This window comes from Pipra filicauda, unplaced genomic scaffold (assembly GCF_003945595.2).
Source record: "Pipra filicauda isolate LSUMZ 115617 unplaced genomic scaffold, ASM394559v2 scaffold215_size1667880_pilon, whole genome shotgun sequence".
Lineage (NCBI taxonomy): Eukaryota > Metazoa > Chordata > Aves > Passeriformes > Pipridae > Pipra > Pipra filicauda.
This window is the reverse complement of record NW_024104327.1, coordinates 1,581,511-1,594,625: the sequence shown is the minus strand read 5'-3', so window position 1 is coordinate 1,594,625 and position 13,115 is coordinate 1,581,511. Positions and strand designations below refer to the sequence as shown.

The 13,115-nt window shown below is 42.8% G+C and overlaps 1 protein-coding gene across 4 annotated transcripts in view; it reads left to right on the top strand.

Annotated features, from left to right (window-relative positions):
* Positions 1 to 278: 278 nt before the first annotated feature.
* The window catches only part of SMAD2 (SMAD family member 2), a 49,509-nt gene continuing 36,672 nt past the window's right edge, over positions 279 to 13,115 (top strand). For 2 of the 4 annotated variants that reach the window (XM_027719989.2, XM_027719986.2), the window contains exons 1-2: positions 279 to 385; positions 11,236 to 11,528. In XM_027719989.2, the coding sequence (XP_027575790.1) occupies positions 11,293 to 11,528 (236 nt within the window). In that variant the 5' untranslated portion in view covers positions 279 to 385; positions 11,236 to 11,292. Of the gene's footprint in view, positions 396 to 7,759; positions 7,876 to 11,235; positions 11,529 to 13,115 lie in introns of all 4 variants that reach the window. The other 2 variants (XM_039381164.1, XM_027719988.2) reach the window with 2 other exon arrangements.

Here is a 13,115-nt window from a genome sequence, read left to right as displayed (position 1 = left end):
CCCGCGGCGGGCGTGAGTGACAGCCGGCTCCACCAATCAGCGCTCCGCCCCGCCCCGCCTCCCCCGCCTCGCGCCTGTTTCTTCTCCCCTTCTTCCCTTATCTTTTTTTTTTTTTACGCTGCTGGTCTTCCATTGGTCTCTCCGACCGCCAATCGTCCGCACGGACCAATGGCCACGCGGATCTTGAAGTCACGGGAGGAGCGGCCAATGGGCGCGCTCTCCGCCTCACGGCGGGGGCGGGGCGTGCCGGGGGGCGGGCGCAGGAGGGTAGAACTGAGGGGAGAGGCGGCGGCCCCGCGGTGCCCGGGTAGTGGCAGCGGGAGCGCAGGACACGGCAGGGCAGCAGCACTTCCAGGCGGCTCTCGGCGGATCTCGGCGGTTCCCGGTGCGTCCTGGTGCGTGGCGGGTCGGGGGTCACTGCCCCGCGGGCTGCGCGGGCCTCGGGGTACCGTGCGGGCCTGGTGCCGGCGGGGCCGGGGGCGCCTCCCCGCGCCCGCAGCCCCTTTGTTGCGGAGGGGACAGGGATGGGTTATCCTGTTCCCGGCTGGATAAGCCGCTCCGGGGTTGGTGGGGAGAACCAGGCTGTGCCCCTCGGGGCGTGTGTGGGAGGGAGGGAGGTAGAGAAGTTGTGCTGCTCCTTCTCTCCCCCCAGCACGCCCTGTTCCTTGCCTTCCTCCCTCCACTCCCTCCGTGCCAGGTGCGTTTTCCTTGCAGGGGCTCGCGGAACATCCCGAGTTCAGAGGGACCCGCGAGGATCGTCGCCTCCGGCTCGGGACACCCCTGCGTGCCCGTGAGGGGTGCGGGGCGTCGAGGTTGGGGGTGTGGAAAGTTGGGAGCGAGTTGTGCTTTGGGATGGCGAGGCTTCATCTCACCCCTTTTGTCCGCCCCTCTCCTGGTCCGTGGGCGAACACGGGGCACGAGCTGCGGTCGGTGGGTTTATTCACCTGTGTGCTGCCAGAGGACAGCGTTAGGTGGGATACTGGGGGGAAATTCCTGGCTGGGAGGGTGGCGAGGCCCTGGCACGGGTTGCCCAGAGGAGCTGTGGCAGCCCCCATTCCCTGGGTGTTGTTTGTAAACAAACATAACCTGCTAAGTGTTTCGTCTACCTGGGGGAGGTCGTGTCGTGATAAATGCGAGTGGTTGGTGGTGTTGCTGTGGAGTTCCTGTTTGTAGTTTTTATTTTTCCTTTCTGTGGGGAGTGCAGGGGAAACGTGCAGCCCAGTGTGGTCCTTTAGTCTTTGCTGTGGGAAAATAAAAGAAGGGGAAAAAGTGTGTGATGTGAGTGAGCGAAGAGCCCTCGTGGTGGTCTGGGAGAGCTGTTGAACAGCTGGGATTCAGACTGCAGCCTGAATGGGATTCAGGTCTCATGTCTTTTTGGTTGTCTGTCACAGTTTTTGACTGAGAAAAGCCCAACACGTGTGTTGTGCCCTTTTCAAACGCTTTGCAAGTGGGATGGCACTAAGAAAAAGTTTTGTTTACTGGGTTTACCAAGACAGGTGCCTCTGAAAGCGCTGCACCTTGTGTGTATTGTGTGTAGAGCTCATGTTATCACAGCCCATGGTTATAAACGAGTTAGATTCCATCTGTAGCAAGAGGTTTGTAATAACAGCTTGTTAGGAGACCGCAGGTAACAGCAGGTTTGTCTTTTCTCAAGTGCTCCTCTCTTAGCCTGGAGAGCTGTACTTTCAGGCTGATTCATGACATTATTTCTGTGGGGGCTGGACCGTAGTGAGAGACTGATTAGTCCTTGCTCTGCTCTCCAGGCTGAGAAAGAAACACCTCCTAGTTGAGGTGGAAGGCTCCTCTCAGGACAGGGTTGCTGTTTGGACTTTCCAATACTTCTGTGTCACTGTTGGTGCGTGAGGGGGTTATTTGTGTGCTTGTTCTGAGGCGCAGCTTTAAAACTTGTAACGTTTACAAGCTCTGATGAATCCCAGGGGGGTGAGAATGTAACTAAGGGAGGTGCGTCTGCAGTCCCTTCGTCCCCCTCTGATTAGCACTGTTGTGATGAAAGATCATGGCTGGGCTTCGCGAAGGAAGATTAGGGAGTGATGAAAGATAATACTAGTTACAAATGCCTTTAAAAAGAGGAAAGGGAGGGTCTCGCTTAAGGTGGTTTAAGGTTAAAGATGAGTCTGAGCGCATATTGATCATCGTATTGGGATGTTAAATAGAGTAACCTGGCAGTTGGTGGTTGTTCTGCAGTTGTTTCGGTGGCTGTCGGTGTAACCTGACCCACACAAGTGGCAGTGTTTGAAGATCCAGTTTTCTTTGTGGAAGAAGCTGGACTTGTGTGATAGAACCCTGAAGAGGAATTCATCAGCTTTCAGTGAGGTCCCGATTGATGGTGAAAGGGACACCAGAGTTGAAAAAGTGAGATTAAAAAATTGTTCTCTGAGCTGATCACTGCATTTCCTCCACCTGGCAGCTAGGTTCACCAGCAAAATTAATTGCACAGCTGATCTCCAAATGAAAGGCTCTCCTGGGTCCTCCTTCCTCTTCCTCTTCCATTTGATCTTTCAGAAGTGTTGAGCACTAGTTGATATAATTGAGTTTATTGGAGGTTAAAAAAAAAAAAAAAAATCCCTGCTCCTGAGAGCAACTTTAAAAAACAAACCTTGTTTCCATCTCTCTAATCCCTTTCCCACAAAAGTACTGGGAGAACAGGCTCTGTAGTAGGTTCTGGATAACAATGAACCTGAGCTCTGCTTGAGACTGAAGCAAATTCCTAAGTTTAGTTTGTACAAAGAACAGTACTCAAAGTTTTAATTATTATAAAAAGTATTCCAGAGTTTTCAAATGTATTCAGTGCTGCCTTAATGGTTGTACATGTAAATGCCCTGTAATTGAAAGCATCCATTTATGGGCCTGACTTGCTAAGTGAGCTGTAAATTCTGCTTTTCAGATTGGATTTAATGACTTTTATCATAAAGCCATAAACTGGTTGTGAACTGTGCCGAGAGGCAAACAATACCTAAGCTTACTTTGCCAAAATATTTGTAATTGTTGATTTGTTAAACTGAATTGCTGCAGGTCATGCGATGGGATTAGGTTTTTGTAATAGAATGGAGAGTACAGGCAGCCCTGTGTTCAATACTCTCTGGGCTAGAAGAAATTGGCTACTGCAGAAAACCTTCCTAAACGTTCCTCTCCACTTCCAGTAACAGAAACTCCGTTGCAAACGGAGTAAACCTTCGTTCCAGATGACTTTTTATTCTGATTATTTGTGTTTGACAGTCATAATGCGAAGTTAGACCAAGCGGAGACTGCGGCAGAGCAGCTCCTGGGTCTTCCATCAGTTTAGTCTGGGGCTCAAGCTACATTTAATTACACTGTAGCAATATGAGCTTAACATCCGACAGGAAACATAATTGAACTGCGCTTATCAAGGGGGTGTGGGGCTGGCCTGTGTGCGGGGCTTTAGACCGATGTTGAAAGTGAACTTGCATTAAGTAATTGTTAAATGCAATTGTTTGGTGGAGTAGCTGCTAAGCTGTGAACTGAAACAGGTACCCAGGTAACTGGTAAGCAGTTCTGTGAATATTCCTGTCAAATTTAGCCCAGGAGTATTTATTTTCTAAAATAATGAAGGTGACACTTACCTGTTACACATGGAAAATTTTACTCAAAATTAATGAGGTGAGAAGGGCTTAAGCTGCCATGGTTTGGAGTGCTTATTCCCTACCTCTGTGGGGCTGTTCTGGCCTTTTAGTTTTAAGGAGCAATACTCTGACCTTGTTTGTAATACTAAATAAGTGAAAGAAGTTTGCAGAGGCAGGTGGATGGGCTGACTGCAGCTATGGTAACTTTCCTCCTTTTCCATTCTAGGAGAGTTGGTAAAATACATCGGTCCTATTAGTAGTTTAATCAAAGGTCAGTAAAATTAACAACTCTTCCTTCTCATATCCCGAGTTGCATGCAGTTTTAGTGTGCCACGAGTGCATGGGTTACATGGAGTGCTAATTTTTTAATAGCAATATACCTTTTCATTACCACATTTGGCTGTAATTTGAGGCAGCCCTTACTAATTGAAGAAAAATCCAACCTCTCAAGCTTTCATAACATCATGATTGTGCTCGTTTAGTTCTGTGCATGAGAAGTTTGAGTTTCCTCATTTGATTTAAAATCAAGCTTCATGGAGCGAGCAATAATATGGGGGGAATAATCTGCTTTCAAAATTCTGTTTTCAGTGAGCTATATAAAGGTAATACAGTTATGTGTAGTTTCAGTGTGCATTGCAATACTAGAGCATGGTAAACTTAAAAATTAGTGTATAAATCAAGCCTGTATATAGGTATGTTTCAAATTCTCCATCTAAAGTTGGCCTGGAGGAAGCATTTTCTTTGCTCCTGTGCTCTCAGGTCATAGCAGTGTGCTTTGAGCTTCATCAGCTCCTGTCAAAGCTGAACCAGGACCGTGGTGTCAGTCCTCGGAGCTCTGGGCTGTGAGCTGGGCAGAGTCTCTTGGGGTGGGAACTCTCCAGAACCACTCCCCCCACTGCTGGGCTAATTGGCTGGAAACCTGAACTGGGAGGTGAATCTGAGGGCACTGCCTAGTAGGGCTCGATTGCTTTTCCCCCAAAACAAAACCCCAAACGCTCCTCTGACCTGAGTGTGAGGAGGTAAGGTTGAGCACCATCTCACTTTCTTTTGGGGTTGTTCTTCAGAAAGGTATCGCAAAACCAGGTGTCTAATATTCACTTGTAGGGAACCTCAGAAGGCAGCTTTGGGAGGAGTTGTGGGTGCAAACAGAAGAAGTGAAGTGTCTTCTCTCGTCTGCTCCACTGAGAGATTTAAGCTTGAATGTGTTCTGTCTGAATGTGTTCTGTCTGGGTTTGATTTTGGTTTGAAGTTCATACAGAATTCAGGTGCACATTATGCACTTGGTGAAATTGATAAAGAATTCTGTCCAGATTCCAGGATTAATGAAAAAAACATTGCTTTTGAAAAAAAAGTCTCAAAAATGGGACTAAAATAGGGAGGAAATGAGCTTGTAGACTTTCTCTCAAATACCACAAATTATTTTCCTCGATCTTCTTTCCTCAGGAGCTTAACTTCTGTACTCTTTATTCCAGAAGAGCTCTTGGAAATGAAATTCCTCTAAGCCAGAATACTTCTAGTAAAACCAGGAAAGATCAAATTTCTTTATTTCAAGTTTGGATGAATAAGCAGACTGATATGAAATATGTTGCATAAGGCTTTAGAATAAATTAGCCAGAAATCACTTGATATTTTTGGTAGCACCAGTGTGTTTATAGTATGTTCCAGACACTCAGGAAAGGAAAATTTCCCTTGAAGATTTTAGTCTGCTAGCATGCTGCCCTTAAGGTTTTCTTCATCTTTTATGCTTAGTTATTGCTGGGATCATGGGCTTAATATTTAATACTTGTTCCAGAGAACCACAGTAAAGTGGAATAATAGCAGACATGACTCAAACTATGACTTTAGAAGTTGCCAACTATGACACTGTTTGACCAGCCATAGAAACGTGTGCATCAGGGAGCAGAGATATGCTGCAAGGGCAGAGATGAAACAAGTACCACCAAAATTGGGCAGTTTGTAGCTTTTCCAGTATTAATCTGTTGGGAATTACACTACATGCTCCCTGTGTTCCAGCAGTCTAAATAAACTCTTGTACCTCTGGGCAACAGTAAGAACCCCTTGAGCATTCAAAGCTGCAGTTTGAAGGCAAAATCCAGAGATGGATTTGGGATGGAAAGGGATAAAATGGAAGTTTTGTGCTATGGAATGCACTGTTGCCTTGGTACTAGTAGTTCAACTGCAGTTGATTGAGCTTGGAAAAGGATCTTGAAAATCTCCCTGCAGTTACCCACAGAGTCCCTGAGTGCTGGTGTGTTGTAGAGGAAGTTGGAAATAGTACACAAGAATTTAAAAAGATGGAGATTTGGGCTGTGGCATTGGGCCTGAGTGGAAGAGAGTGAGCCAAGGGGAGACAATGCAAAGAGTAAGTGATGGCAAAGCACATCTGAGGTCCTTAAAAGCAAAGGCTGTAAATGGGAGCTCAGTTTTTTGAGGTGGTTGGCTGTTAACTACGAAGAAATTGCAAAAAAATCATATTGCAAGAGGGGGTATTACATATTTAATCTTATGCCATTTTAGCAATGTGGAAATGTTTCTTGCAGCATTGGCAAATCTTGTTTTTGGGGTGCATTTTGGGGAAAAGCATCTTATATTTTCTTTTTTTTCTTTTTTTTTTTTTTTTTTACTGGATGAAGAATGTGTCCCAGGTAAAAAAAATAGGGCAATGTTTTTAACAAGAGGCTACTGTCAACAGTGATGGTGTATGAGGGAACTGTTCTTTATGAGATCAAAACTCCCTGTATTACTATATCTATTTGAAGGTAAAAGTTACAGTTGATGAATTGAAATGGGATTTGCTGGTCAAACATGAGCTTTAACAGTAACTCCTAAACCCATTAGTATAAACAAGGTGTCTCTGAGACTGTCTGGGTGGGTACAGTTATAACCCAACACAGGTCCAGGGCTCCTCATTTTTATTTGAGCTCCTGCTAGATGTTCAGCAGCAGACACAGGCACCCTGCCTTCTACCTCCAGTTCCTCATGGGGTGTAAACTTCTGTCTTTGCACTTTTTATTTAAATTATTACATTGAGAGATTTAGGATAATATGACCAAACAGATAAGTGCAAAGATAACCTTAAACTGATACAGTTTTTTTTCTGTGGTCTTTAGATCAGTCCTTATGCAGAGTCTTCAAGTACTTGTGATTTAATTGGAGTAGTAAAGCTTTCAGGCTTGACATCTGTCCAGAGGAGCATCCCAAACTGTGTTAGCTGTGCTTGGGTACTTTCCTTGAGACAAAAGTCTGAGAGCCCTCTGTTTGAGGGAGGGACGTGATTCAAGTGTACAGAACCATGAAGCTTGCAGACCAGATGAACACAAACAGTTCTTCAGCAAACTTGCAATGGTAGAACAAGAGTCACTTTCTGAAACTAGGGAGGGAATAAATTAAATTACTGAAAGTAGTTCTTTTGACAGTGGGCAGTTCAATACTAGTGCAGCGTGCCACAAGAGGTTGTGAAGGCACGTTCAAAAAGTTGTTTGGTGGATTTGTGGGCAGCAAGTCCATAAATGGCTGCTGAAGGGAATAAGTAGGAATGTAGCCTTTAATTTTGTGTTGTAACAGTTTGAGGTGCTGAAGAATTATGAGGAGAGTACAGAAAACAGCCAGGTTCACATGCTTTCCTTGATTAGCTTATCTTTTTGCCACCTTTGGAGATGGAGCACTAGGCTGGATGCACCATTACTGCTTCTTCTTTGCAAAATCTGCATTTAGCCAAATTGCCCATGATTCAACCTAACCATGCCCTACAGTTTGCACTGTCTGGTCTAGTCTTGGAGCAGACTGCTATTTTATTTTTTTTTTCATAAATAGGCTAGCTGAAACACTCTCCTGTGAGTACTCATCACAATCAGCTGAAGTATTAAGCTGAGTGAAGTCCTGTCCTACTTGTGTCACATTCTCTCTGCTCACCCTTTGAAAGATACAGGGCCACTACTGGAATAACTTGGTGAAATTCTTACTGATACTCCCAGCAAATCCCTGACATGGCAAAACAATAGCTAGAAGGAAGAAGTTAGTTTAAGCCTCCCGGACTCTTAGTCCGCAGCTGTGTATGTTGTGTTTTTGTTAAATAGCTGCTAAGCTGCAGAAAAATCATTGTTATAAAGGGCTCTTTAAATGTGTGCCTTTGTGTTTTGTTATTTTTTTTTTTAAAGGTAATTTTCACGGAGGTGGCAGATCTGCTTTTGCTTTCTGACATCTGCAGAAGCTGGATGAACACACATCTATAAGGCAACTAGATACAATTAAGTATAGCATCTGGAAACTTCAGGTTAGTTAGGTCTGAGCTTACAGTCATTTGGAAATGAGAAAAGAAGGATTTGGGGTTTTTTGCCTCTGAGTATGTCAAAATAGTATGAGACTTCAAATATAAAGAAAAACTGAAATGTGTAGAATTTCTAAATTCTTTCCTGCTCCAAGACTTAAATCATTTAATGTGCATTTGAAGCAGAAAGGCAAATCTTGGTTTAAAAAAAAAAAAGGCACCAGAGAATACAGAAAAATTTTTACATATATATATATATAAATCAGTTGTAAGAGAGAAAATACTACAGAACTGGACACCTCATCACAAGGAGTATTGTAAAGCTGAAAAATTAGATCAAAGGAAAAAAACCCATATTGCAGGTAAGAGGGGATATTACATATTTAATCTGACAATGTTTGGAGGGTTTGGAACAATAGGCTCTGAAAGACAGGCCTCTTACCACCTTGGTGGTAAATGAGACCCTCCTGAAGTGTGTGTTTCTTGAGGCTGACAATCAAAGGAGTATTCTGTGGCACTGAAAGGTGTCGGATTTGAAGCTAAAGCACAGGAAATACTCAAGTGTCAGTGATCTCTGTAAAAAGGAGAATAACTGGTGAGTGGATCAGCAGTGATAGTTGTACTTGGTTGCCTACATCTGTCAGCACTGAATTTAATGTTCAGGTATTACACCATCAGTTGCTGCTGTTTTAGAATGCAATCTTTAAAGCCTGTCCTTTTTGGTTTGGTCTTTCTGAGTTTCATGTGTGTGCCTGTGAACCATCCGGTGTTGTCCTTGCTCGAAGGCTGAAGCCTTTTTTTAAAAAGCTGAGTGGCTGCTGCTCCCTGTTTTAGAAACCATGTTCCTTAAACCAGCAGGGGCCACGCAAGCCTCCTATTTCATCTCTGGAGCTGCTCAGGGTGCTTATTAGGGGTCTGATGTGTTTCACTGCCAGGCCCTTGAACAGTTCAGAACGTGTCAGGCTGCTTAATTTGGTTTTGTCACCAGAATAAATGGTCTAAATTAAAGCACATTTCCAGTGATGCAGTCAACACCAGCACTGCAGTTGAAGGCTGGGACTGGAGTCCTTCCACACTCCTGTAACTTATCTGACATCACCTAGGGTACTTTAGTACCATGTGTGAGCAACTCCTTAACTTGAAAGAGAACTAACTCAGCAAACCCCACAAAATTAAACTGTTTTACTTTACTTGGCTGAGGACATTAGCGCTGGTGCGGAGGTGGTGGTGCCACAGGGGAAAAAAGGAAGGAGAAGTAGGCTTCCTGTGGCAAGTAGGTGTTGTGTTGGCTTGACTCCTTATGAAACTGTACCTCTACTGTCCTAGTCAGTGTTTAATTAAAAAATGTTAGCTATTGAGTTTATTTTTCTTGTTTGCTGTAGCCAGGGCTCCAGTGCAATGCTTTTACAGGTAGCAAAACCTGCAGTTTGAAATACTGGGGACAAATTCTGTAGTAATGTAACATTATTGGAAGAATAAAAGTTCTTTGTAGTCTTGTGTGAAAATAAATGCTTTGACTTTTTACCGAGGCCTATACTGACAAGACATGGAGCAACAGTTTGAAACTGAGGGTCAATTTAGATTGGATGTAAGGAAGAAGCTCTTCTCTCTGAGGGTGGCGAGGCCCTGGCACAGGTTCCCTGGAGAAGCTGTGCCCCATCCCTGGAAGTGTTCAAGACCAGGTTGGATTTTGCTTTGAGCAACCTGTTCTAGTGGAAAGTGCCCCTGCTCATGGCAGGGGAGTTGGAACGAAGTGTTTTCTAATGGTCCCTTCCAACCCAAACCATTCAGTGATTCTGTGATTTTAGGATAGAGTATTTGCATAAAGTTACCAGTGTTGATCTTGAGTCCCTGTTAATTGGAACCTCTGTCTCCTTGACCTCAGAAAATTACATTTCTTGCTTCAGCCGTATCTTTAGGTGCTCTGAGAAGCTGGTTTATGGAGGTATAATTTCTTTGAAACTGAATGTCATGCCCTGCTGAATGCTCTGTTTTGTGGAAGTTGAGAGGTTATGATTTAAAGTTAACTGTAGAATATAATCTAGTGTTTGTTGACTTGGTCCTCCCTGAAGCTGCAAAGATGTGACAAGGCATAAATTAACCATGAACGCTGTAGGCTGAAGTGTCCTAAATCATGCTGTTTTGGAGATGGGAAGCTTCAGTAAGGTGAAGTTGGTATATATTGGATAGATGTGGGGAGTGCGCCTCTATGGGGTGGAGAGGCACGTAAGCTGCCTTCAAAGCTCAACTCGAGGAGCATGAAGGTGATGTTAACTTTTAGCTAAAACAAGGTATTTTCAGCTGACTGAACTCACTTGGAAATAAGGTAACTTTCCAGAGTTCAAATACCCATTTACCGCCTGGAAATAAGAACATTTTTGACTTCAGCTTCTATCCATAGGAACATTAATGTCCTCAAGCAATTTCTAGCAGCTGTCTGCCTGTTGGTTTTAGGTATTACATTTTAAGATCTAAAACTGGCCTAATGGAAGCTGCAAAAACAAATGGCTATCATTTATCTTCTAAACGATTTGAAGTGCATGTTGCAGTGAATGCTAAACATAGCTCAAGTTTCAGCATTCGTTTTAATATTTCATTTTATATAAATATCATGATCAGGTGGTTACACTGAATGAAAGGCTATCAAAGTTGGAAAGTTCTACTACTCAGGTGCCTGCCAACTAAGATTTTATCTGTCGTTTGTTGAATTTTGAAATACATGATGATTTTAAGTGCTGCCTGTTGAGAAACTGCATTATTATGGGCCACTGGACTCTAGATGGGAATAAGTTTATCACCAGACTTATTAGTGAGTTTGAAATTGGCATCTGCTGTGGAACAAAAATTGTTAGTTATTTAAAACATGACAAACAAAATGGGAAAAGAAAGGTTTGAGAGATGGCTGGCTGTTGGAAGAGTTCTCTCAAGCCATAGCGACTAAATGGTGTTCGGAACACAATTTCACTTGCTAAATTAACTTGGAGCTGGGTGGAACATGCACATATATGTATGCAATTTGTCAGTGACTTGTGGAAAATATTAATAAATGACTAAAACCAGCCAGCCTAGGTGCAAAGCTAGAGTCCAGTTACCTTGTGTATTTGCTGAAGTTTGCTTTAGTCAGGAAAGACTTCAGGAAAAATTGCATGTCTGATCCAACAGTAACCTTAGTCTGCATTAACTTTTGAAGAGTCTGTAGCAAACTTGAACTTTATCGATGAAATACCTCCTAACCATGATGATACTACTTCTGAACCATTTATCTGACTTGTTTTGGGAGGCCCTATGCCATTTGGTAACGAGGGAGGTGTTTGTTTCACGTGAAACCTCAGTTCTAACACGTCTCGTTTTGGTTTGTGTTTTCAGGGATTGGACGGAGCTCTCTAATTTATTGCGTGCTGAGTGTTCTGTCTGGTGAAAGTCATGTCATCCATACTGCCATTCACTCCACCAGTTGTGAAGAGACTTCTGGGGTGGAAAAAGTCTGCTGGTGGCTCTGGAGGGGCCGGTGGTGGTGAGCAGAATGGTCAGGAAGAAAAGTGGTGTGAAAAAGCAGTGAAAAGCTTGGTCAAGAAGCTGAAGAAAACTGGACAGCTGGATGAGCTTGAGAAGGCAATTACCACTCAGAATTGCAATACAAAATGTGTGACAATACCAAGGTAAGTGCTGTTGTGTTTGAAATTGTTACAACCACTTAAGAAATGACTAAATGTACGTTTAGGCTATCTGTGAACAAATCACTAAAAAATCAGGTGCATGCTTTTGATTCTTTAAAAATTATTTGAAACTTATATTGGATTTTTATAGTGCTTGCTTATAACTGAATCACATTTTTTGTGAAGTCACAATTTCTTTCATTTCACTTTTCATTACTATGTAGATTTCTGTTTGTGTGTGTTCTAGTGCTGCCTAACACAGCTCTTAGTTTGTAGCACTGCCTTATGCTGTTATTTAATAACCTTATCTATAATCGGGTAGGGGGGGCATACCTGAACCGACACTTTCACTTAAAAAAAAAAAAAAAGACTAGTTTTTCCTTGGTCAACACTTCAGTCATCTAATTACTTTCAGTTGTATCTGGTAGTTTCATTTAAATTGTACAAGCTGCCTCCATTCTCCCTTTTGAAGGGGAATTTTATCTTTGGAGGCAGGTTGTCTGAAGACCAGTTTATTTACTGTAATTATTGTAATTGTTTAATGAAAATGCTTTTTGTTTAATAACCTGGGGTATTTCTAGAATTGCTCTTCTGCTTCTGTATGTATAAACATTTAGGTGAACGACTTGTATTTTACCTCTTTGACTTTCTCAGCTTAATTCATAGCAACTGCTGTGCGAGAGCAAGGGTGATGTTTGTAAGTATAATGCAGTCTGCTCTCGATTCATGTTGCACAGAAATCCCACTGAGGTACCCAAGCAAGCTCGTTATGTGTGACAGAAATATCAAGTCACTTCACAGGTGTGTTTTTCTATGAAAAAGTGGGAGGATCTGGTGGCACAGGAGTATTCTGGGCACTTAGCCACTTGACACTTAAATGATTTCTAGGGGAGACAAACTGTGTCTGGTTTATGAGCTTTATTTCTGTATGAGCACATTCATCCCAGCTACTTTTATACTTTGTACTAATCATAGTGCAAACTAGATCTGACTGGTGTCAGTAGTGATTTCCATATATCAAATGTGTTATAGCTGTTATCTGATAATCGTTTCAGCATTCTCTTTTAGATTTGACACAGCTGTCTGAGAAAGGCATGAGTATGCTCTGAATGAATGACTTCTTCAATTCTGTTCTTTTCTCTTCACCTTTTGATTCTAATGCTGCCTTCTGCTTGTATTTTCTTCTCTAGAGTAGTCCCAAAATCTTCTGGGTTTCCCTTCTGCTTTCTTCCTTTTACCAGGTGAAAAATAATCAATAATAAAATATTAGTGCTTTCTTGTCTTAGTGTATATCAGCAGACTAAGATTTGAACCTGTAGGGATATATATTTATTGAGATGACTCTGTGTACCATGACAAAGATGAAGTGCTTAACTGGAAGGTGTTTCATATGACAGCAGTTAAATCTGCCTCACAGAGATTCACTTGATACAAAGTGTGCCTCTAGGTTCTAGAGCTCTTAGACTTTCTAGAGCTCTCCCACAGGGATACTGGGACAGTAAGTATTGCTACTTCAGAAGGATAGTTGTCTACATTGAATTTTTTTAGAAGATCCAGACAATAGGCTAATAGATCACTATTTTTAAGCAG